General features: G+C 36.0%; 1 protein-coding gene across 1 annotated transcript; it reads left to right on the forward strand.

Annotated features, from left to right (window-relative positions):
• On the forward strand, window positions 1-25,343 carry akirin1 (akirin 1). The gene is made up of 5 exons (XM_028818712.2): window positions 1-378; window positions 17,637-17,783; window positions 21,387-21,521; window positions 22,565-22,636; window positions 23,248-25,343. Exons 1-5 carry the CDS (start codon window positions 174-176, stop codon window positions 23,256-23,258), a joined length of 570 nt encoding a protein of 189 aa, XP_028674545.1. The 5' UTR covers window positions 1-173; the 3' UTR covers window positions 23,259-25,343.
• The last annotated feature ends 309 nt before the right edge of the window (window positions 25,344-25,652 follow it).

Consider the following 25,652-nt stretch of genomic DNA (forward strand, 5'->3'; position numbering starts at 1 on the left):
TTTTGTTCCGAGCTAGGCGTTTGGCATCTTTGCCCGGTTGGAGACGCCATTGTAGTTAGCAAAACGAAAGTAGGCAGAGGGTAATCTGATTTTGCTCATTTTTTGAGGTGCGTCCACTGAGTGTTTTGCTGTCGACTTCACACTTTTTCGTTTACGTTTCTTTCACCGCGGCCATGGCCTGTGGAGCAACGTTGAAACGTCCGATGGAGTTTGAGGCCCTGCTGAGCCCCCAGTCTCCAAAGCGGCGGAGGTGCAATCCTCTGCCGGGCACTCCGAACACCCCCTCTCCGCAGAGGTGCACCCTCAGAGCGGCCACGGATGGCCCGCAGCTATCTACTCCGCCGCAGCTCATGGCAGGAGAACACAGACTTACTCCAGGTAGATATGACACCAGTTTCGAGAACGGGTATTGTTTGTTTTTTTCGTATATGGGTAAATGGGTAGGGACGGAGGATGGGGGGTTGGGTCGGTTGACTGGGGTTGGAAGGCGATGGGGGTGGGTTATCATAGCATATGGTGCACTTAAAAGTACAAATATGTAAAGGTGGTGAATATCGACAGTTAGGCCACTCATTTTCGCATTGGACACGGTCTCGTGGATCCTTTACTTTTCAAAATGGATTAATACATTTCTTTATTCAGTCATTACGATGGGGATTCAGCTCGTTTAGTGATGCATTTTACAGAACACTTGCTGCGTGGCCAGTATAAAACGCCAATTTAATTGAGTAAAGCGAATTGTTTATATTTGTTTAAATTCTCTTATGTTTTATCTAATGATCAACAAGAAAGAGTTTATTACCTTTTGTTATCTGTTCTTTGAACGTTTTCCTGCTTCCATTTTTAACGTTAATTGCGAAATTAATGATTTGTATACCTGACGATTGCGAAAACTAATTGTCGAGTATTTGATTCAAGTTTTTAATGCTATGCCGTTTTACGGGAAATTCAGAGGAGAAAGACCCCCCCCCCGGTTTTGGTCTTTACCTCAGGTTTGCTTTAACTACATCATGCATTATGACAACGGGAAAGATGTGAATACCGCTAGTTCTACTGTAGCATTATATGCTGGCTCCAAGTGTATATTGATTGTGTAGTATTTTTCATTCAAAAAGTAGATCATATAACCGCAAGTATCTTATAATTTTACAGTTCGGTTATAAGATGTCGGTTTATTAGTTCACTTTGACCCAGCATCAACGCATCTTCTGGAAGAAGATTAATACCCTTGCCGAAGAAGTTGAAATAATATGCTGTTCTTTAATTCATGGAAGCAGATCAAATCTAATTCCTGGCACAGTTCTGCATTACAGCACTAGACTGTTTTTAGATTGTGTTTTATATACAGAATGGATGAATAGATGAAATTAACTGTAAATGACATTTTTAATGTTCTCATTTATGAGTCGTGGATTGAAAAGAAATACATTGAAAAAAATATATATTTTTTTCTTATTGATCTGACTAATTGTAAGAAAAGTCAAACATGTTAGGCTATTTATTGTATTTGGAATGATTTAAAGTTTTGAAATATTTATGAAAGATGCTTGCTTGGATGTCATTCATAATTCCAGTTAACAGTAGGGGAGAATGTTTTACTTCCAAAATACCAAGTGTAAATATGAGTTTTATTCAGTCTATTTATGCTATAGCTAAATGAAAACCTCTTCCCCACCAAATCCATTTTTACTTAAGCAAAAGTGCCTCTGCATATTTAAAACTTAACATAGGTGATGATGCATCAGCCTTGATGGACAACTGAAGGAAACTTCAAGAATATTGGCTTTTATTATGGACACTGTGGTATTACTGGTGTTGATTATTTTTGATAATAACACTGTAAAGCAAAGAACAAATGATCATATCTGCCTTTGTTTACAATATTATTTGTAAATAAAGTGGACGTTGATTGTAAACTTGTAATTGTCTACTCTAGTGTAATCAAAGATTTTTGCAGCTATCCTTGTTTTGAATTTATAATTGAAGCTGGTCTGGTGTACTTGTGATGGTTTGCTATTATTTTTGTGAAGATTTGAATGGTTCAGGGGTATTTTCAGTGCTGATTTACGTTTTTAGCTTTTAAGTTTATTTTAATTTCACACTAAAGTATACTATTGATTTTAATAGTCAACCCCTTTTAATTATAACTAAGTAAACAAATGCCTAATTTAGTGTTGCATTTTATGTTGCAGTTTCCCAAATATCTGTTTTCAAGAAGGGAGACAAAATGTAACCTAGTAATTATAGACAAATTAATCTTCCTTGTCCCATGCAAAATTATGGAAACTATAATAAGAAACAAATTAGAAGATCACCTAAATGAAAATATACGTAACATCTATCATGGGTTTATGAGAGGAAGGTCCTGCCAAACCAATCTTTTAGATTTTCTTTGAAGAAATAGCCTGAATCGTAGACAAAAACAAAGCATACAACATAACAGACCTAGACTGTCAGAAATCATTTGATACAGTCCCACTCCAAAGATTAATTTTGAAACTAGAACCTATATTCATTAGAGGTAGTCTTCAAAACTGGAACTCAAAGTGGTTAACTGGCAGGGGCCAAAGAGTACATGTAAGAGGAGAATGCTCCACGTGGAGCAAGGTCATCACTGGAGTCCCTCGGGGATTAGTCCTTGGACCATTACATTTTCTGATATGTATTAATGACACTGATTCTGGTTCAGAAGGAATGGGACAGTGTGAGGTTTTTTATGGTGGCTGGAGTGCCAATTCTGCCACCAGCCCCCAGGTATTTCCCTGCAGGTTGGAGGGCCTACATGCAGGGCTGGATGCAGATTAACGTCATACCCAGGACGGAGTAATTGCAGGTTAAGGGCCTTGCTCAAGGGGCCCAGTGAAGTAGAGTCACTTTTGTCATTTACGGGATTCAAATCGGCAACCTTCTGATTGCCAGTGCAAATTCCTAGCCTCAGAGCCACCACTCCACCCCATTTACAGGATAAGCAACTTTAGAAAAGAATTTTATATTGATGCAGCATTTTCATCTACTAAGCAATGCACAGAAGCAATTAAAAAGGCATATAAAATTTTAAATCATAAAAACTTAAATTTAATTCAAGGAATGTAATGTTTAAACTATATAATGCACTCGTAAGACCACATCTGGAGTGTTGTGTGCAGTTCTGGACACCATGGTACAAGAAAGACACAGCAGCATGTGAAGTTGTACAGAGGTGAGCCACCAAGTGCATCCCAGGACTTGGACAGTTCTTGTTCTGTCCAACTCAAAGAATTAAACCTGTTTAGTCTCAAGTAGTGGAGACTGCATAGGGTACTAATTACGGTATTTAAAATCCTCAAAGTCATTAATGATGTAGATTCATCAACATTCTTTCAGTGGACATTAAGGGAAAGTGCATTTAAAACTGTAAGACAGGAAATACTTAACGCAAAATGTTGTGGGACTCTAGAACAAAGTACTGAGATATGTAGTTGAAGCAGAAACCTTGATAGCTTTTAAGTAGTATCTGGATAAGATATGGGGATAGCTTATTTATTCCCTACACAAATGGCCTTGATGGTCTGAATGGTCTCCTCATTTGTCAAATTTCTTTTATTCTTCATCCATCCATTATCCAACCTGCTAATGTAAATCTTTTTTTGCTATTTTTCCTTGTGTTAAAGTTGGTATTCTTCCTCTGTCCCATAGACTTCTGTTAGAGTAATTAGCTGCTCTGGTACATTGGTATAGGTTGGTATAGGTTAAGTGGGTGTGTGATTGGGTCTACTTTAGTTGGAATGGTGGTGTGCCTGGTTTCTGCTATGGCATAGAGTTTATCAAGTATTAAATACAGGTGGAATGGTGGGTTGCTAACTAGATTACACAGTAAATTTCACTTGAGTTTTTAGGTATCTTTTCTTTGCCCCGTCCCCCAGCCATAAAGATTATTATTAAACTAGTCTGTATTTTCATTGCTGGTTGCAGTTATCAAACATGAATTAGTAATATTCAAGTTTTTTAGTGTCATAATGTAGTATTTATTATCAACAAGTGGCTTGAACTGTTTGTAACGCTTGTTAATTTTTTTTTTCTTTTGCCTGATTCTTTATCCTCCTGGGTCACACAGTCTTCATATTAGATTTTCTCACTTCACTTCTGAAGGGCCTCAGTGGCTGCATGATTTTTATTTGAGACATTAAATCAACTAATTACTTGTACTGTTTACATATCACAATAATTCCAGTGTTTGTACAATTCTGTAATTGTGCACTGGAAATGTACTTATTCAGTTTCAACCCTTGTCTGCTCTGAAGGAGAACAGTTTGACACAGAGTGCTCATTTGAGCTGTGAGCTTTGTTTTGCTTAGTTTCAGTTTTCACTGTGTATGCTGCTTAAGATACTAAATGAAGACCGGATAATGAGAGAATCTTTAAAGGGAAAAAAAGATTTACAGTTTCTCTCTGTACAGATGTTACTGTATGCATTAACACTGCAAGTTGTGCTTATCATATTTCATTATTTATGAGCATACAAGCATCCTGTTTGGTTCAGCTATGGCACGTTAAATGTATTAACATTTAAAAAAATATATACAATGTCATGTTACTTGGTACATAGGTGTACACTGTATTCCTCATCTAGGCCACTTGTTTAGTGCTGACCTTAACATACAAAAATACATTTTTAAAAGCACTTAAAACCATGTGAGATTGAGTGTGAGCATATATCCAGCACTAAACTGTGTTCAATTTTGCCTTCCAACAGTGCACACAGTATGTTGATGAACTGGACCAGTTTACACACAGCTTGTGGAGGCATCCAGTTAGTCACATTGTGTTACATCTAAACAGTGTATTTTAGACTGCAAAAGTTAATGATTAAGCAAATAATTTCATAAATTTATTTTGGGAAATGTATTTCCTTGCTGTATAGTAACATGTGATACATACTTTACCCACTGGGAAGCTCACATTTCCCTGCTAAACTTTAGGTAAGTGTATTATAAGCTTGCAGTGACCATTTTTGGACTGATGGAAGAACCTAGAACTATATCAAAATAATGTACTAGTACTAAATAGATTAAGAATGACAGGCTAAATCAATTGTGCTATATGCACATAATGTTATGTCCAAGCAAATAACTGACATCCTTGCCAGGAACATTGGTCTTATAACAGGTAATTAATAGATATGCACCTGTGTCTAATCAACAAATTTACAAAAATGCTTTTCAAGAATATAAATAGTTTGTGACACTGATGCTTATAATATTTAAACAAGTCGTTGCCTGCATAGTGAATAAATAAAACATTTTTCAAGAAGATCTGCAGTGCATTATTTTGTTATTGGTCAGTTTTTTTTATTAACTGTTACTTGATTAAAGGTTGATTAGTTGCCAGTTATGAAGAGTGATTTGAATTTGTGCTCTTACTCTTCGCTATGAATCTATAGAAGTTAGTGAGAATCTGAAGGACCTGTGTATTTTCAAAAAGTAAAGGCACTATTGAACTTTATTTTTACAATGTGAGATGTAGAGGCCTTCTTGGTATGGATCTTAAGATTTTAAAGCTGCTTGCAGTTTTTCATAACACCTTCAATGACAATAGGGGCCATGGCATCCTCAATCTTCTAAAGTTACATGTTGTTGAACCATTTGGTAGAGCGTATCTTTTCTGTACTACATGTTTCATCACTGTCAATCAAAGCTACCGTTAGTATTTCCTTTGTGAACTTGATTTTAAAAGTTTTGTGCAATGCTTGGCAACGCACTATGGTATAAACAGGTAGAACAGGAGAGTGGGCAATAGTCCTAGTGTCCCCATGCTCTCGCTTGAGACTGGTAATTGTTTATTCTTGAAGCCAAACAGTCTGAAGCATACTTGTCAGAAAGACATACAGCCTTTAGTTTTAGATGGTCAGTGGTAATCAAGGTTATTGTAGTTAACAAAAACTAAAATCAAAACTGAAACTATTATTAAAAAACATTTTCGTAAACTGAAATATAATAATTAACAAAGCCGACATGAAAAACTAAACAAATATTAAACAAGCTGGAAAGACTAACTGAAATTAAATATACTAAAAATATCTTTTTTTTTTGAATGAGTATTTCTGCTGCAAGTTTTTAACCCTTGTAATGTTTAACTCTAAAACAGAAAGTCCTCTACCACGAGGACCATCCAGTGAACGGCGGCTGGTGAGGGCGACTGTTCACACAGCATTTGCAGTGACAGAGCGCTCTGAACACGGGTGGGTAAAACATGTGACGAAGAAAGCAATTTACATGCCACCTTTCTTTGTGCTTGTTGTATATTGAGATTTAATCCAAACGCCTGAAGTTGGAATGTGCTGGTCAACAACACCTTTACCATATGGACAGAAAAATCCTGAGTAACGTTTCAGTTTGTCAGGTGCCTGCGTTTTTGACAAGGTCCTCATACAAGATCAGCATATTGTTACTGAACAATCATGTTTGCTTTAAAAATGTCGTTTAACAACAAAGCAGCACAAACCTTGGAAAATTCCAGAGTTGGCAATGTTTCTACTGAACTAAAGATAGGTAGGCGAAGAGAGTCTGCCAACTGGGGAAAAACTAAACCTACTAATGTGTGTTTGAATTGATTCTGTATTTTATTAATTTAGCTTTTTTAGTTCATATTCACAACTCAAAATACCTGATATTGTGAAAAGAATCCAGTAGCAGAATTGTTTTAAAATATCTGTCCCCATTTTTTTAATGTTTGTCTCTCTCTCAAAATTGGTAGTTTAAATATCATATTATTTTTGTTCTTAGCATCAGCCTTATCATACATATTGCATACCAGGGAGTTTTCCTGCCTTGTAACCAAACCTGCTGGGGTGGGCTCCAGGTTTCCTGCCATCCTGCTCTGGATAAACAGGTTTAGATAATGTCATATATATTGTTCCTCATCTCAGATGCTGTCTGTCATTTTGTGACTTTACTCACTCCTATTCCTACTCTTGCTCTGCTCATTAAGGGTTTGCTGTTCTTATGGTGGGCTCTTCAAGTTTCACTGCCCCTAACCTTCATACTACTTGCTTGTTTTTCTTCGTTTCACTCAATACAGCCAGATGGGGGACTGCACACTGATTATAGCCTAAGAGCTCTGTTCTTCCTAAGACCCCCCATGATTTTCATGATCACACCCGTCAGAACACAGTAGAATCTATTTTCTGATTTTTGATATCTTTTCAGGCCTGTAGGTTGCAAAATTTTGTCTATAAATTTTATGTACCTGAGATGGAATCAGAGATCAGTATTCAGCGGGTTGGATAATGGATGGATGGATGGAATATTGAAGGCTTTCATTATAAGCACATTGTCTTGGAGCAGAATATGTTGTGTGCCGTAGACATTTAGAGTTAAAAACCTTAAAATTCACCTACATTTCATCACAAGTTGGCCCATTCTGGGCAATAAAAGGAAAAAAGATAAAAAGTGCCAACAGTCGGCGTAGGTTCAGCACAAATGACATAGAAAATATTTGAAAAATAATAAAATTGTTCATATTCAGCATCTGGTTTTGATTATGCTTGTTTTTATCAGACAAAACCAAATAGTAAACTACGTAGTGGAATAAGCTGCCACTAACATTAAACTCGTATCCTGACCCGTTAAGTGTACAGTTCTGTCAGATTGTGACACAAAACTAAACTCCATAGTAGCTCTTTAACTATACCATAATTACTAAAACTGAAAATAAAAGCTATAAAATAGAAACATCTTTGTGAAATTAAAAATACACAATGAAGGAAAACTAAAACTATACTGAATTTCCAAGTAAGGTCAGACAAAATATAGAAATAAGTAATATAAGAAGGCCAAACTAATAACCTTGGTGGTAATGAATCTTGTGTTCAAGTCAGCAAATTGCAGTTCTTGTATAATAATTTTGTATTTTGTTAGGGCTACGTGGATGGCTATAAAAGTTATCCTGTACAAATCTATTTGTACAATAATTAAACTGATGAGAGTTCAAGATGTGCCATATCCCAACCATTCAAAGCACTTCATGATAATCTAGTGGACTCTGATGTAGAATTCTTAAAGCAAGTGGGGACTGTAGCCTGGCCTTGGAGATATTCAGTAAATAAATATCTATACTAATAAAAGGCAAAGCCCTCACTCATCACTAATTCTCCATCTTCCCGTGTAGGTGGAAGGCTGAAATTTGGCAGGCTCATTCCTTACAGCTTACTTACAAAAGTTAGGCAGGTTTCATTTCGAAATTCAAAGCGCAACGGTCATAACTGGAACCTCTTTTTTTGTCCATATACAGTAATGGACTGCAGCTCGCTGGCCGTGGGTTGCGTATTGCGTCATCACGCCTCACACGTAATCACGTGAACTGACTGTGAAGGAGAAGGGACGGCCTTATATGGCGTTCGTTTATAAAACAGCGGACAGGCTGTGTAAAGACAGCTTCACAAAAAAACAGATCCTTAACAAATTATTGGTATATTTTCCCTCAATTTAAAAAGGTTTTCTTTTCTTCTTAATTAAAATTTAAAAGCAATACTTCACTGCTGCGAAGCCCCTCTAGCGCGGACGTCCGAGGTTCGATTCCCGTAAGGGAGTGCAGTGAGTGTGTATGCCTGATGAGCCAAGAATTAGGGCGAAACACATGTCGCGTATTCTTTGCATTATTTGACAGTAAACTATTTTCAACCATTCTATGATCTGCTTTTCACAACTGAAGGCACTGTGGCTGATGTTAGCTGACTTGCTGGCCAACCATAAGCGTTACCTGGTAGGTAACCACCCATACAATCAGATTGTGATTCAGACTACGAATGCCTTGAATGTAATTACCCTGATCTACATGCTAGAGAAAACCTCAATGAAGAAGAAACGGTGTGTAAGCATACATATTAACACATGTGCAATTAAACGTGTGCGTTTACGGGGTGATTTCTCAGGCTTAAAAGCTCGCCTTTTATTAAAAAGGTAAACGCAAACTTTTCATTCTGATGGGCACAAACCACGTTGTATTTCAGCCGTTAAACGAGCAAAAATGTCGGTACACCAGATAAATAAGCGCAATATATCAGTTGTATTGTATGCTTACAATACATATAGAAATGTGTTAATCGTTAACTAATAGTGTGGGATGGTGTTTTTCGACTTGCGCCTTGATTTAAACGATTCCATGTCTTGGTGGGTTTGCGTAGCTTATTGTCAATATCTTTACACCTGTTTTTAAGACTTATTGACTGAAACGGGCTTTCACGAAAAAAGTTAGGGCTTTGCTACAGGATACACCCTCCACAAGTTAAGGAAGTAAAAATAAAGGTATATATTTCTATGTATGTATGTGTATATGTGTGTGTGTGCATATATATGTTGATATGTGTACATATGTATATATATGTGGATGTGTATATGTATATATATGTTTACATAACCTCTTTAACACACTTTTTCTCCGCTGCAAAGCGTGGGTATTTTGCTAGTATATAGATAAAGATGTATGTATATACTGATGGTGAGAAAATTCAACATTTTTTTGGAATGAAAAAGCAATAGTTATAGCTTTAGTACTTTCACAAAAACTTATTTTTTTAGGACAAGAGCAAGGAAGCATTGTAATTTGTCATACACAAGAAACCTCATCAGGTGTGGTTTTTTATTTATTTTTTTTTTTTTGCCAAAATAACAAATAGACCACACTTAGTTTTCTCTGGGGCGGCACGGTGGCGCAGTGGTAGCGCTGCTGCCTCGCAGTTAGGAGACCTGGGTTCGCTTCCCGGGTCCTCCCTGCGTGGAGTTTGCATGTTCTCCCCGTGTCTGCGTGGGTTTCCTCCGGGCGCTCCGGTTTCCTCCCACAGTCCAAAGACATGCAGGTTAGGTGGATTGGTGATTCTAAATTGGCCCTAGTGTGTGCTTGGTGTGTGGGTGTGTTTGTGGGTGTGTCCTGCGGTGGGTTGGCACCCTGCCCAGGATTGGTTCCCTGCCTTGTGCCCTGTGTTGGCTGGGATTGGCTCCAGCAGACCCCCGTGACCCTGTGTTCGGATTCAGCGGGTTGGAAAATGGATGGATAGTTTTCTCTGCTTTCCATAATGCGGACCGGATATAATGGTCAAGGCCATAGTCATGCTTCAGGTAGCTAAGTGATATGGCAGCATTGCCAGACATAATGTATAAAGCCACTCCACTGTGTCCCTACTGCACAGAAGTTTTTAAATAACCATCAAAAATCTGGTTGCCCTTGTGTAATAACTCAACAGCAGAACAGAGGTATTAGATGGGCCTACCTAAGAAAGGGGTTTTCTGTCAGTTGTGGATGGAAAGATTATATGCACAATTACTTATCTTGCTCAATCTAATTACAGGTAGTGGGGAACTGAAACCTATTTTAGAAGGGCTAATAATATGGCAAAACCCAAACCCAAATGGCTGCACCAGCCTCCCAATTTGTCAGTCTAATCTGCAGACATGGGTAAAGTATGCAAACTCCACACAATCTGTGCTGAGATATACGGCCAATATCCTGGAACTGTTGAGGCAGTGGTGCTCTAAGTATATTAAAATTATTGTGTATAATATTCATTCATCCATCCATACATTTTCTAACCTGCTTGTCCATTTCCTTAAAAGGAACAGTAACCCATCACGTAATAAACTTGCACACACCCCCACACTTCCTGACACGTATCCTCTTAAATGTTTTTTTAGATATCCTAACATGCCGTTTGTGATGTGGAAGAGAGCACAAATCATCAACTAATATATTCAGCCCTTTGTTGCCAATTTTAATTATTGGACAACTCTAAATCCACCTGTTGGTTTCAGGATGTTGCACTGTCTTCAGGTGTCGCATGGACAGTTGTATCCCTAGTGTAACCCTAAAAGTTAGGGTTTGTTACAGTGGTTAAAACTATACATAATCATAAAGTAGCAAAGTGTGAAATAGCAATTTTCTTTTTATCCATTTTCTTGCCTGCATGACCCAGCCTTTAGTCGCAGGGTGCGAGAGCCAATTCTTTTCAGCCTAGAGTACAAGTTAGGTGCTTTTGCACAGTGCCTACATTAACTTGGTGCCAGATGTATTGTTCATGTCATTCTGTTCACATTATTGTATGTGCACTAGGGATACTCGGATAAGGTTTTGTAAGGCCAATACTATTTCATGTTGCTTGATTGTCCCATTCCAATACCTGTTCCAGTTTTTTTTTCTTTATCCCTTTTAAAACTTTTTACACTAATCCACTACTTAACCATTCAAATAAAAGCCTTATGTCCTATATTAGTGTTTTTTATACAATTAATATATAGACCACAAATATTAATTGCTCATTTTTTTTATTAGCCAAATGAAAATCTGTAGGCTTATTTAGTGACCATAAAACACTAAAATAAATTCCTTAAGATATACTTTAATGAATTATGTACAAAAATATGAATTTTCTTTAACTGTATATGGATAAATAACTAATCTCATAATTACTAGATGTTATATTGTTTAATTTTTTTTATGTAATTGAACCTATATGAAACGGCTTAAAAAAAAAAAGTTTCACCATTTCTCCAACAACAACAAAAAATATGTATTCTCACATAACCCGTTGATGTTGGCTATTAAACACTGCTTAAATTTAAATATACACACAGGTTATAATTATTAATTGCACTAAAGCTTTTTGCTGTTAAAGTATACACTTACTATATTTATACAGGTGTTTTTTTTTTTTTTTCCCTCAGAGTATCAGATGGACATTTGTAAATCTTGAGGTATAATTATAAATATGGATTACTATTTTAATTATGTAGTACTTGTTTTTTACCAAAACATATGCTGTATGACACACAGCAACAAATAAACAAAGTAGAAATCCCATAAAAAGCTTGTTGTTTACTAAACAGCAATTTCAAATTTGTTAATCTTTTTCCAATTAAAAGTGTAATTTGCTACATTTTAAACAAGGTTGCTGAAGAAGTTTGTGTGTCCATTTTAATTTAAAGGACAAAATAAAAAGGTCTGAATTCCTTAAAGTAGCTTTTCTTGCTATTTGTCTAATTGTACAATGACTTCTTTGATTCCTTTTTTTTTAGGTTTATTGATCAATTTGTTTTAATGTAAAGACTAATAATCCAGTCGCTTGTCACTCACTGGTAAAACAAGTCTACACTCACTGCTCTTTGTTTACATTGATAGAAGCTTGCTGCAAAAGAAACAAACATACTGGCTCAACTACCATAATACTTTGCATAAAGAAACACTGCAGCAAAATTATCATAAGGCTTAAAAAAGCAGGGCCTGAAAATATTTTTTTATGATTGTTCTTTTTACTGATGGAGTCTTTGTTTTAGTAAAAATCAGCTGATTTAGATCAGTGACCGATCAAATTGGAGCATCCCTAATGTACACACTAATTATTTGAACTTGCTTTGTATAATACATGGTTAAGGTAATCACTTTGCAAAATTGAACAGAATTTCCTAAAGAGTGTGTGTTTTTTTTTTTTTGTTGTTTTTTTGTTTTTTTTCCCTTTCAGCTTTCAAAGCAAATATTTCTTGCTCATGGACACAAGCTTTGTGTAATTAACAGTGAGTATACGCAGTAGTACACTAAGAACTTCCGCGCTCTGTGTTGTGAAAATCATTTGAATAAACCTGTACACTCCCACTTTCATTTGATTTACATGGCAACTGAAATCTTCAGTCCAAGCTACAGTCCACTTCAAGACATCTATGCTACTCAGTTCAAAGCAAGCAAGCAAGCAAAAAAGAAAAAAAAACTTTTGCGCATACCCCATACAATTTAATGGACAGCTTAATATGGCTATAGAAAAGGATTAGGGCTGTAACTGAATATAGATTCTCTAAAAAACAACTGAAATAGCTAAAATCAGCAGCTTGCAGCAAGATGTTTAAGAGGCATCCTACAGCATGCAACAGACAGAATGGGAAGTGAGTAGAGGAAAAAGAATAGGTGGGGGTGAGTTTGAGGCAAAAAAACGGGCACACATACAGCACCATACACAGAAAGGACATGCATTTAAAATCCTAAGTTTTGTCTGTCTTCTGACATTAAATATTAACTAAATAGCTCAGTACCTTAACCACAATCAGCTTCCGCCAAGGTTTGAGATTATTACAATTCAGAAAGCTTACTTTGTAATGAAAGTGTCACTTACTGTTGATTATATGGTGGTGCATCTTGTTTTGTTGTACCATATTGCTTGCAATGCAAATGATCCACAGACTGCAAATTGTTTTTATAACTGTGTTTCACCTGACATCCAATGACCCTGAGCTGGATTAAGAAGATGTGACAAAAAATACTCAACAGTGTAGATGCATTGTCAACATGTGCTGCATGTTTTCACATGAAAAATCATCCCAGTTTTAGTCTGGATGTCATTTAAAGGTTTTATTAATTATAAAAGAAAAACAAATATGTTAAACTTATTTTATTATTGGAGAATTTTACTACTGTTTTAAAGGTTGTGTTGAAAATGGCATCCACCAATGTTGGATGGGTGGTAAAATTTAGGGTTTGTGAGGAAAGCCAACTTTCACTTCCAGTACCAAAAAATCCCTAAATGCTAATACCATCCCATTTTTAAATTTGCTTTTTTCAGTACTTTGCCTGGACCAGCATACTGCACAATGCTGGTCTCAGGATCCAAAATCCATACTGGGTAACATTTTTATGTGTGCGGTGTGAAAGAGTGTTCACCCTGTGATGGATTAGTGCTCTGTATGGGGCTTGTTTCTACTTTGTGCCCAGTGCTTGCTGGGATAGGCTCCAGACCCTCCATGATTAAGCAGGCTTAGAAAATATTGTGGTATAATTACAAGCAAAAAAATTCTAATAAAATGTATATAAAATATTTATCAAGAAGATACATGGCTAACAGGTTAAACAAATTTACATGTAAAAGACAAGTTTGGCACTTAAGGTTTAGTAATCAATGTGGACATATTGTTTGTCTGCTTTTTAATTTGAGAAAATATGAGCTGCTGTGCTAAACACAAGCTCACACACCATTCACATCGAAACAAAACTGTTGGCTTTTAATTAAAGGACAAAACGGAAAGGTCTGAACTCATTCAATCAGCTCTTATTCATTTCTGTAGAAGATATGCCTCTCTACTCTTCCACTTGAAGTTCAGCAGGACAAGATATGAATCTGCTGTTCTTCTCCATGCACAGGACATCTTCTCTGGTTCCTTTTTTTCTCAGGCAAATTATACCACTGCCTTTAATGTAAAAGAAAATATTCCTGTCTTATTTCTCAAGTCTACCTGGCTGTTCTTGGTCTGCAACAGCAGCCATACTTTCTCATATACTGTAATACACTGAATAAAGTAACACAATAGCTAACTTACTGTAAAACTAGAAAAACAGATGACAATAAAATTGGCTCATTATTAATTGAAACTACCAAATCCAAGCAGTTGTTGCTGAGCACACAGTGGGCTTGCATTATCTATCTCTTAAAATCAACAAAATACCAGCCATGTGCTTTACAAACCTCCTACTAATTGCTTGTCATGAGTAAAAAGTCACCCATTAATCATTTTTGGTCCATTGATTGGCGCATTGTTAACAAACACACAAGATTTAAATGATGTGTCACTGGCAGATTGTTCATGATATGCTCTATAAAGGAGTAATTGTTTCTAAAATGAATACTTCCCGGTTGTTCACATATTTCCCAAGTCCTTCACCCCATGTACTGATAGAAAATGTTCAGGGATTAACTTAATCATGTGTTTATCCTTTTTATATTAATTCAAATATACACTGCTCAAGACTTTTTAGTAGGCAACAAAAGTGGTTAAAGCCCAAAATATCTGTTTTAGATGCATTTTAATCAAGTTTGCAATAAAATTTCTGTGATTACTATTGGTATGTATGTAGTATATAATATGAATCAACCATCAGCAAACAGCTCTCAGCAAGTTGTTATAAGCATATTGTGAATGTGAATTAGCTTGTAATTAAAATGGCTAGGGAAGGTGGGAGTGCAGTAGAACAAGGTATTAATAATAAATGTAAGAAAAAGGAAGTGAGAGTGCCTATGAAGAATGCACCCTCTTGCACATTTTATTGTTGGCCAACATTGTAACTAAGTTGTATATGTGAAATTAATTTAGGTAATTTTGCAGAGATCTGTTTCAATTTTGACACTAAACAATCATTTTCTGTTGCTCAGTGTCAAAACAGTTAAATATGGTATAAATCAATGTTGCTTAACAAGAAAATGTGAATTTCCAGGGGGGGTGAATGTTTTACAGGCAGTGTTTTGCCTTGGCACCTGACATCTCAAATTGAACAAACCCATTGTTTTTGTTTCTGTATTGTTTTCTAAGAAGATAGTGTAATAATGATAGTTTCGTCTTGACGTAGACAGAGTGAATATTGTAGGTCTTTATACTTTTTAGTTACATTAACATAAGGGCTCCTTCAAAGCCATTGGCCCCATTATTGCAGAGCAATAATATCGCATGAATTTTGATTTCATGTTTGGAATTGCATCGTGACAGTGCAACATATAACTCCCCATGAGTGAATATTGTTTCTTTCTCTCTACACGAACTGTGTCTGACAATAGCATTTGTGTGCGTGGTTGTAGGTGTTGGCAGGACTTTTCCAAATCTCTTTGCATGAAGTCTTATCTTGCGGGGCTTGTAATTTTCTCTTGCAGGATTTCACTTTCACCAAACAACCAATCTTTTAATTCTCACGGGTATGCCTCTTCATTGGGAAACACTACTTTTCCCTGATGGCAACACAAATTAGACTATCTACAAGTCTCCTACTTAAAGTTTAAATCCAAACAATATGTTCGAACTTTTTCCGCTGTTCTGTTATTTCACCGAGTAATAATTTCTGTTTGCACTAATGCAATCTTTACTATAATTTTTTTGAGACTTGTGAATTTTCGTACTTCCATTATCTCTAACCTGCTCTGCATGTGTATCGCACCAACGTTTTTGAATTTTTTTACAATATTCTACTTTGTCATCTGCTCTTTGTCTTTTTAGATTTGACTAAAAATACTCAACAGTGTAGATGCATTGACAACATGTACTGCATGTTTTCACATTAAAAAACATCCCAGTTTTAGTCTGGGTGGCATTAAAAAGTTTTATTAATCATAGAAGAAAAACAAATATTACATTAAACTTAGTTATTTTATTATTAGAGAGTTTTACTAACCGTTTAAAAGGTTGTGTTGAAAATGGTATCCACTAGTGGGTGGTAAAATTTAGGGTTTGTGAGGAAAGCCAACCTAAACCATATTAACCCTTTATGCTTCATCTAAAATAGATGCAATATTTTTAATGTGGAAAGCATACCATAGCACTTTATGTGTAATACCTACTGTATATTACCCCTGAATGATTGTGTGACCTCTTAATCTCATTTTGCTTCCACAGTTTTCTTTGTTACAGTTTGTAGTTTTGACCAGAATTAAATAAAGGAATACATTGTTTCTGATTGCAATATTTGAAACTCTTTATGTAGCAGTATTTAAAACTCTCTTAATAAAAAAAAAAAAAAATACTAATCCTGTTTTTTTTTTTCCCCTGGACTTTGTTCGTCCAAATATCTGCTTGTTGCATTAGGCGGGAAACACACTCTGAATGTTCTGGAAATGTTTAGGGGGAGTGGTTGTTAACTTTGATCAGGGACAGGTGGGAATGTTCTTGAATGGGGGATGTAGCGGTCTGGTGGGTGCAGTAACACAGGCATCAAGGGGCCCTTTGAATGCTCAGAAGAGACCATTTTCAGGTAATGGGAGTTCACCAAATGGGATCTCAGCCAAGAGGTCATCGACGTGTAAGCGCTGGCTCTATGACAGTATTCGTTATGTTGATTTGATTTCTGAATGCAATTTTATTTTTATTTTTTTTTAAGTATTAATAAATTTATTCATAAAAATGCAACTGCTGTGCAATTATTATTCATAATAATAGTTTTATGGGGGTATAAAAGCAGTGAAACTAAAATATAAAAACCCTGAAAACTCAAATTTCTGCATCAAATGCCTTCTACAGCAACATCTGAAAGTTGAAAAAAAAAATTTTTTTGTATTGGATTTAACAGGGTTAATCTGAACATGCTTTAATTTTATTTTTAATTTTATTTGCACTGATTACATATTCATTTGTCATAGTAAAATAAAGCACTTATAAAATATTGGTTGTGGTGATTTAAATGTGTTTAACACATGAAATATTCAATGTTCATTGTTTACATTATTTATGTAATTGTAGACATTTTGGACAAGTTCATTTTCTTGTTTCAATTACTGCAGTTTTATTCAAAATCCCACTGTTTAGTGTTAACCACACCACCCTAAGTTTCAGACTCTGGAATTTGTAGTGCTTAACTCCTGTGTTTTGATTCCTGTGAACAAATGTAAAGTGTACAGAATTTAACCTTGCATTAAAGTATGCCATTGGCATTCTTTATTAAATATTTTATTTGGTAAAGTAAAATTTGTAAGATAAACAGTATTAAATATTTCAGTAGCATTTGAACTTTATCCCCATGTGTTTTAACTTAATATTCACTGTTGTATGTGAAGTCTTTTTGCATAAACAATGAAAATGGTAACTACCCCCTAACACCACTGTTTATATTGTCAAAGTATAAGTGTTTTATTTTTATTTTTTTCAATATTTCAGAACAGATTCTTCAGAACATAAAGCAGGAATATAGCCGTTACCAGAGAAGAAGACAGTTAGAAATTTCTTTCAATCAGACCGAGGCTTGTAGTTCCTCTGATGGACACTCCACTAGTCCACAACTTGTAGCACCAAGCTCACCTCCAGGTAAGACTAACAACTATACTAGCCTAAGGTTTTTATTTGACTTCCTGTTTATAGTGTTATTTGGTGATACCTGAAATGTTTGTAAAGTAGTATAAAGACAAAATTGCAACATTCTTATATCAAAAATGTCTTCATCACGTACACTATTGTTGAATGTGCATGAGGTGAAATTAACCCTAAGCTGCGTCAGCCCCAACAAAGCTGCTGGACCAGATGGGCTTCCTGGACAGGTTCTGAAACATTGTGCTAGACAGCTGACAGCAATGCTTACCATTCTGTTTGACATCTCCTTGGAATAGGCCATTGTTCCCAACCTGTTCCATAGCAGGCATCAGTCAGATCCTTGATTAATTATTTCCCTCTGGCTTTGACCCTCCCCCCTACCCCACCCCAGTTACATAGTGTTTAGAGTGACTTGTCTAAACACACATCAGAAATAACATACCACCTGCCCTACACCAATACCATTTTGCATACAAAGCAAACATGTTATCTGAATACGCTGTCTCACTGGCTCTTTTGGAACAGTGGGACAGCTAGACATCTATTGAACTCTCTGCTGCCACAAAGCCATGAACATCTGCAGGGACTCAACCCATCCCATCTACAACATCTTCACGTCTGTGCTGTCCATCAGTTGATAAGGTGCTCTGTATGCCCTAGACAACCAGGTTGACAAATAACTTCTTTGCACTGTACTTCTAACCCTATTGTCTCCCTCCTAACTGAGCCACTACTGTAACTGAAATTGGAGTTCAGTTACATCACGCATTCACATACTTTATATTGGCACTGAATGTATAGCCGCTGTGATTGCTTCATTATTAATAATCGCCTTTTAAGTGCATCTCAACGACTGTAATTGTTCCTTTATCCTACATCCTGCTCCAGTGTAATGATATGTTTGTTCTACCCTTCCTCAAATGAAATATTCTGTTGTGTAAAACCACTCTAATAATGAGGTATTACTATTACTTTTTCTATAGTTTTGTCTAGACTTGCTCTAAATGACATATCACTGTATTTATAAAGTGACAATAAAAGTATCTTTTTACTTAAATCATACTTGGTGAAACTTGATAGAGGTCATATTCGTATTAGCCTGAAGAACATTGAAGGAAAAGATGCTGGACTTTTGTCGTTTTGCCACATTACTCATTTAGGTTCTGTAGTGTGTCTTTATCAACAGTGTATCCGGAAAGTATTCACAGCACATCACTTTTTCCACATTTTGTTATGTTACAGCCTTATTCCAAAATGGATTAAATTCATTTTCTTCCTCAGAATTCTACATACAACACCCCATAATGACAACGTGAAAAAAGTTTACTTGAGATTTTTGCAAATTTATTAATAAAAAAATTGAGAAAGCACATGTACAGTGGACCCTTGACTTACGGACTCAATTCGTTCACGAGGGCTGGTTGTAAGTCAAGACTATTTATTTTTCCCATAAGAAATAATGGAAATACCCATAATGCGTTCCGAACCTCCCACAGCAACACGTACTTAACCTTTTCATAATAAAAAAGGGTTGTATAATGTGCATAATTTACCAAAACACCAGTAATTTTTCTAATGTACAAACCAAAAAGTTATAAAGTGCCTATCCTACCAGAAACAACAATTTCATACTGTACTCACCATTTAATTTGACATCTTTGGGCTGCAGGAAGGGAGGAGGGGGAGAATGAAATGGAAGGTGGTTATTGTTTGGAAGGAGCCTCCTTATACAAATCTTTTCTTTGTAAAATTGTCGAGATGGTGGATTTCAACATGCTGTACATATTAGCGAGATTGGTCACATGAACACCACTCTCATATTTCCGCACAATTTCCTTCATTGTGATTGTGAGCACTTTCTTTACCTTCATTACCTTCTCTTCCTTCCTTAGCAATTATCGAAAAAAAATATATAAATCACTGCACTGACTGAAATTACGTCCACAAACACATGTATCTGGGCTCTGACTGACGCTTACGAACGCTCTCGACTGTTTGTTTACAATTGCGCAAGCGGATACACATGACTGCATTCAGGTCGTAACGCAAGATGTTGGTCGTAAATCAAGTTGTTCGCATGTCAGGCCGGTCGTATATCAAGGGTCGACTGTACATAAGTATTCACAGCCTTTGCCATGAAGCTCAAACTTGAGCTCAGGTGCATCCTGTTTCCCCTGATCATCCTTGAGATGTTTCTGCAGCTTAATTGGAGTCCACCTGTGGTAAATTCAGTTGATTGGACATGATTTGGAAAGGCACACACCTGTCTATGTAAGGTCCCACAGTTGACAGTTCATGTCAGAGCACAAAACAAGCATGAAGTCAAAGAAATTGTCTGTAGACCTCCGAGACAGGATTGTCTTGAGGCACAAATCTGGGGAAGGTTACAGAAAAATTTCTGCTGCTTTGAAGGTCCCAATGAGCACATTGGCCTCCATCATCCGTAAGTGGAAGAAGTTCGAAACCACCAGGACTCTTCCTAGAGCTGGCCAGCCATCTAAACTGAGTGATTGGGGGAGAAGGGCCTTAGTCAGGGAGGTGACCAAGAACCCGATGGTCACTCTGTCAGAGGTCCTCTGTGGAGAGAGGAGAACCTTCCAGAAGGACAACCATCTCTGCAGCAATCCACCAATCAGGCCTGTATGGTAGAGTAGCCAGACGGAAGCCACTCTTTAGTAAAAAGGCACATGGCAGCCCACCTGGAGTTTGCCAAAAGTCACCTGAAGGACTCTCAGACCATATGAGAGAAAATTCTCTGGTCTGATGAGACAAAGATTGAACTCTTTGGTGTCACGTTTGGAGGAAACCAGGCACTGCTCATCACCAGGCCAATACCATCCCTACAGTGAAGCATGGTGGTGGCAGCATCATGCTGTGGGGATGTTTTTCAGCGGCAGGGACTGGGAGACTAGTCAGGATAAAGGGAAAGATGACTGCAGCAGTGTACAGAGACATCCTGGGTGAAAACCTGCTCCAGAGCGCTCTTGACCTCAGACTGGGGCTACGGTTCATCTTTCAGCAGGACAATGACCCTAAGCAAACAGCCAAGATGTCCTGAAGCCACTCCTTTGATAACTCTGTGAATGTCCTTGAGTGGCCCAGCCAGAGCCCAGACTTGAATCTGATTGAACATCTCTGGAGAGATCTTAAAATGGCTGTGCACCGACGCTTCCCATCCAACCTGATGGAGCTTGAGAGGTGCTGCAAAGAGGAATGGGTGAAACTGGCCAAGGATAGGTGTGCCAAGCTTGTGGCATCATATTCAGAAGGACTCGAGGCTGTAATTGCTGCCAAAGATGCATCAACAAAGTATTGAGCAATGGCTGTGAATACTCATGTACATGTGATTTCTCAGTTTTTTTATTTTTAATAAATTTGCAAAAACCACAAGTAAACTTTTTTCACGTTGTCATTATGGGGTGTTGTGTGTAGAATTCTGAGGGAAAAAATTAATCCATTTTGGAATGTGGCTGTAACATAACAAAATGTGGAAAAAGTGATGCACTGTGAGTACTTTCCGGATGCACTGTATATTCTGTGGTATTTCTTTATACACACTTTTTTCATCATTTTCAGTACTAATTATTGCTTTCAATTCAGGTGCATCTGTGGTGAAGAAAGATCAACCTTCTTTCTCATTGCGACAAGTGGGATTTCTTTGTGAACGTTTGCTTAAAGACCATGAAGACAAAATCAGAGAGGAATATGAACAGATTTTAAATTCAAAACTTGCAGGTATATGTTACTTATGTTTGTGCTGTCTTAGAAGCTGGTTAACCTTCTTAATAAGCCTTAAATGTAAATATCTTCATAAGTAGATTCTGCAAAGAGTATTCATACTTGTGTTTTATACATAGTAGTTAATTGGTTGTTAACAATACTGGACTCAGAACAAAAACGTAACTCGAATAATATCCATTCTATTCAGATTAACTAGTTTGTCAATATTCTTCATAGCAGGTGGCTATGTTCCAGACAAAAATAGTTTCCTGAAGCTTGGGAGGAAAAAACATTAGTAAATTGGAGTTTATGTACGTTAACAAAATTTGTACTGTTTTTAAATATTCTTTGTGGGTTGTCCTAGTTCTATGCATGTTAGTAGTAGTGGCTCATTTTAAAATAGCGAATATCAGGTTTTTTTTAGTATTTACTTAATTCCAAGTGCAAGTCTTAAAACATATATTGGATCTCTCCCACTTACCATAACACACATCTTGTAGAGGTTGTTTTTTTTGTTTGGTTTTTTTCACTTGTTGAATTGTTAACAGTAAGCGTTGAGGCTCCATCTCAAAGCCAAGAAGATCTTCACATCTTATTTAAGGTTTGAGCAATGTTTTCTTTGAAGAAATCTCCCTGTACAGTTCTACACCTGTCAGTTTTATAAATTTACAAATTATAATAAGATTACAGAAAAACCTTTTCTAGAAGATCAATTTCCCGATCCTTATTTGTGCACACTTCCCCATTCAGAGCTGCCTTCTTGTGCCCTGCTCACAGGAAATGCTAGTGTTTGTAGGTTAGTGTTTCAGGATTGAAATTGTACCACCTTATTACTTTGTTGTCTTTGAATTTTTCATTTGCAAATTTGCAGTTAGTTGTTGCCCTTTTTTTTTTTTTTTGTCTGCATTTTAACCAGTGATGCATGCTGGTTAGCATTTCAAATCAGATAAATGATTCCTGAAAAGCACTATTATTGAACTTTACTATTTCTGTTGGTTTGTTGATGGGTATTCTTTGTACGATTCAAAGCTAATCATGCTTTTTGTCTGTATTTTTAGAACAATATGAATCATTTGTGAAATTTACACAAGATCAAATCATGAGAAGATACGGAGCAAGGCCAGCAAGTTGTATGTTTTGTTTAACCTGTATTCTACACACTTGATTGCTTAAAAGTGCTTATATTTAAACTTAAATAAAGATAGAAATTACAATGTAGTCTGGAATTAATATGGCAAGATAATTTTGATTCAGTTTTCAAGACTAAATACTTGATTATAATTAGAAAACATTGGTTAAGTATTTTTATCAGACAATTTAATTTGAAATGTAATAGAATTTCTTTGGTTATTTATATACATATAGAAGAATTTGCCATTTAGTTTTTAAACTGTGTTTTGCAAATACAAGTGGTTAGCTGTTACGTAGCTTTGCTTTATAGTTTGAACATTTTAATAATATGCCATATTTTATACTGTTCAGAATGCTATCAGTCCATCATTTCTGCATAAATGCGTATTGTACACAACATCTTTACCTGATGTAATTTAAAATGTGTTACATGTATGGTCAGAAGTTGTTCCTTTAAATAGGGAAGGGACTCTGTAAAATGTTTACAGAAGATCATAAACATCTCTTGGTAAGAAGTTAAGGATTGTTATGCAGTGTTGTCAACTAGATAAAATAGCTTAAGCTGAGGGGTTCTTTTAAAGGCTGCTACAGTTGCTTTTCTGTTTTGCAGATGTATCTTGAAGATCTTGGTACTTGTGAAGAATTGGGTGACTAAGCAAGTACTAGCTCTCACCTCAACAAGATGGCTGCTGTACCTTTACCATGATTTATTTTGCTAACTGTTTGGTGCCATGGTTAATCCATACGTAATCCTCCTGAAAATAAATCTTTGTCAACAGTTGCTGCTTATCCTCACCCTCATCTCCTTACCAAAAAAGAAGAGAAAAAACAATTTCTTGATTGAGGTGATGGTTGACATGCGAGTCGATGTCAGATTTAGAAGGGCATAACTTTGCTGGCATGATTTAATGTATAACCTGCCAAATTTTTTATTTTATTATTTTTTTTTTTGCTACAGCAGCTAAGAAACTCTGCTTCTTTTAAGCAGTGTTTGACTATGTGCGATTGTTATTTTTGCTTTTCTGTTTTATTTAGACCTGTATGCGATGAGTCACTTTTATGTAGATAGTTTAATTTCCTGGATTACATATTTTACTGCACTACAAGTAATGTACAGGTAATATTTTCCCTTTGTCCAGGAAGGCAGGACCACACAATATTATAAATATACCATTAATGCTAAAAATATGTTTAGTCACAGTAGACCACCATTTTACTGCATCCGAAAAATTTAATTTACTAACATCTGGTTGGATGTAAGCAAATTGTTTTACACAACACCTGTTGACCACCACTGAAGCTCCATTAAAGTCTGTACATATTGTGCAGACTGTGGGCGTTCTGCTTTCTTGTTATAGATTTTAAACATGCTAACTTTGTAATTCTCTAAAGGACTGTTCTTTGTCTTAAATATGCAGAGTGACTATTTTAAAAATGTGCTTATCTACAGAAACCAAAAAAGCATCTTGTCAATCAAGTACAATTATTCTTTTTAATTCTTGAAAGAAGCATTTTTGAAAAATACTGCTGCAAACTGAATGGACTTTTTTTAAAGGGACAGTGTGAATGTATAAAATGGGTGTTGTCTGTTGCTGTTGTAACAATGATGGCGGTACAGCTTTATATCTGAGATACGTTGTTACAAAGTCTAGTAAGAAATAAAACCTTCAAAGTTCAATGTGGTACACCAATCCACTCTCTGTAGTGATGTCCTTATCACTGCAAATGCTTTTTGATCTTCCAGTTCCATTGGTTTAGTAGTATTACTTTTTGAATTATTTAATTGCATTTCTGGAAGAAAACTGACATTTCTTTTAGAATCAGTATTTACATTTTGCTTTTCTTTAGGTCTCATTTTTCACACGAGTAATTTATATTAAAAAGGAAATGTTAAAACCAGCCTGAAATTCAGCTTTTTTATGAAAGTCCTTTAATCCATAATTCTTAACTTTGCGCTATTAAGCATTCTTAACAACATGAAGTTCTCCAATAAGTGAAGTTACAGTGAAGAATGATGATGGAAAAAGTTGTAATGAATGTTAGTTTTTTGGATTTTTTATGACTGAAATATCTGGTGTGCATTATTTGGGAAATGCCTTATGGGAACTTTATTTTGAAATTGCTTAATGATGAATATAACAGTACTTGGGGGTGATGCTGGTGTAGCGATTGTAGTTGTATGTATTCAGTAACACTGTGCTTCACTTGACATTTGTAAACCCCCATTTTCAGTTTGGAACACTGCAGCATACTGGCCCTTTAAGAATGTTCAACTTGTTTCAAAACAAACTGCTAATGGACCACTTTTGTTGTAATTATGCTTTCCTTATTTCAGTTATTTCAGTTAAACTATAACTTCTTAATTTAGTTTTTTTCTGTTTTTAAGTTGAAAATTAATTTTTGTATTTTAAGTATAGGTTTGAGGTAACTAGTAATGTATATACATACAATATATTTCATCTCCCTTTAATGCATAAGGCAGTGTGGAGAGACTATCATAATGCAGCAATATGTGCTGTAAGACCTTAGAAACTGGAATTTACATTTGATAAAGGAAATGTCATTCATCACAATGCCTACGAATGAATGTTTTTGGAATACACCTTGACCAGAAACATTTTGTTCTTTGTACAGTTTTGTTGTGTAGTTGTTAACAAATGTAGTTGGGGTGGGGTTTGGGCATAATAAATACCTAAAATAAACTTTGTTCTGATCTCTGTCTTAATTTTTGTTCATGTTTGTATGTTCAAGATCATGTGTTTAAGTATTGTTGCTGATTTAATTAATGAATTGCTGTTCTATCCTGACATCATTCTGGTTAATGTCAGCAATTATTTTTAAGCTCCTGGTGTGTAGCCTAGATTTGGCCATGTGATGTAGTTCAATAAATCTACTGTAATAAACATATTTTATGTACTGTTAGTGAACCATCTTGATTTTACAATTACTGTACTGGAAATGGCTAATATTAAAAATGATTAATTAAAACGAAGGCTGTGGCATCACACTTTAAAA

Source organism: Erpetoichthys calabaricus, chromosome 14 (assembly GCF_900747795.2).
Source record: "Erpetoichthys calabaricus chromosome 14, fErpCal1.3, whole genome shotgun sequence".
NCBI classification, from domain to species: domain Eukaryota; kingdom Metazoa; phylum Chordata; class Cladistia; order Polypteriformes; family Polypteridae; genus Erpetoichthys; species Erpetoichthys calabaricus.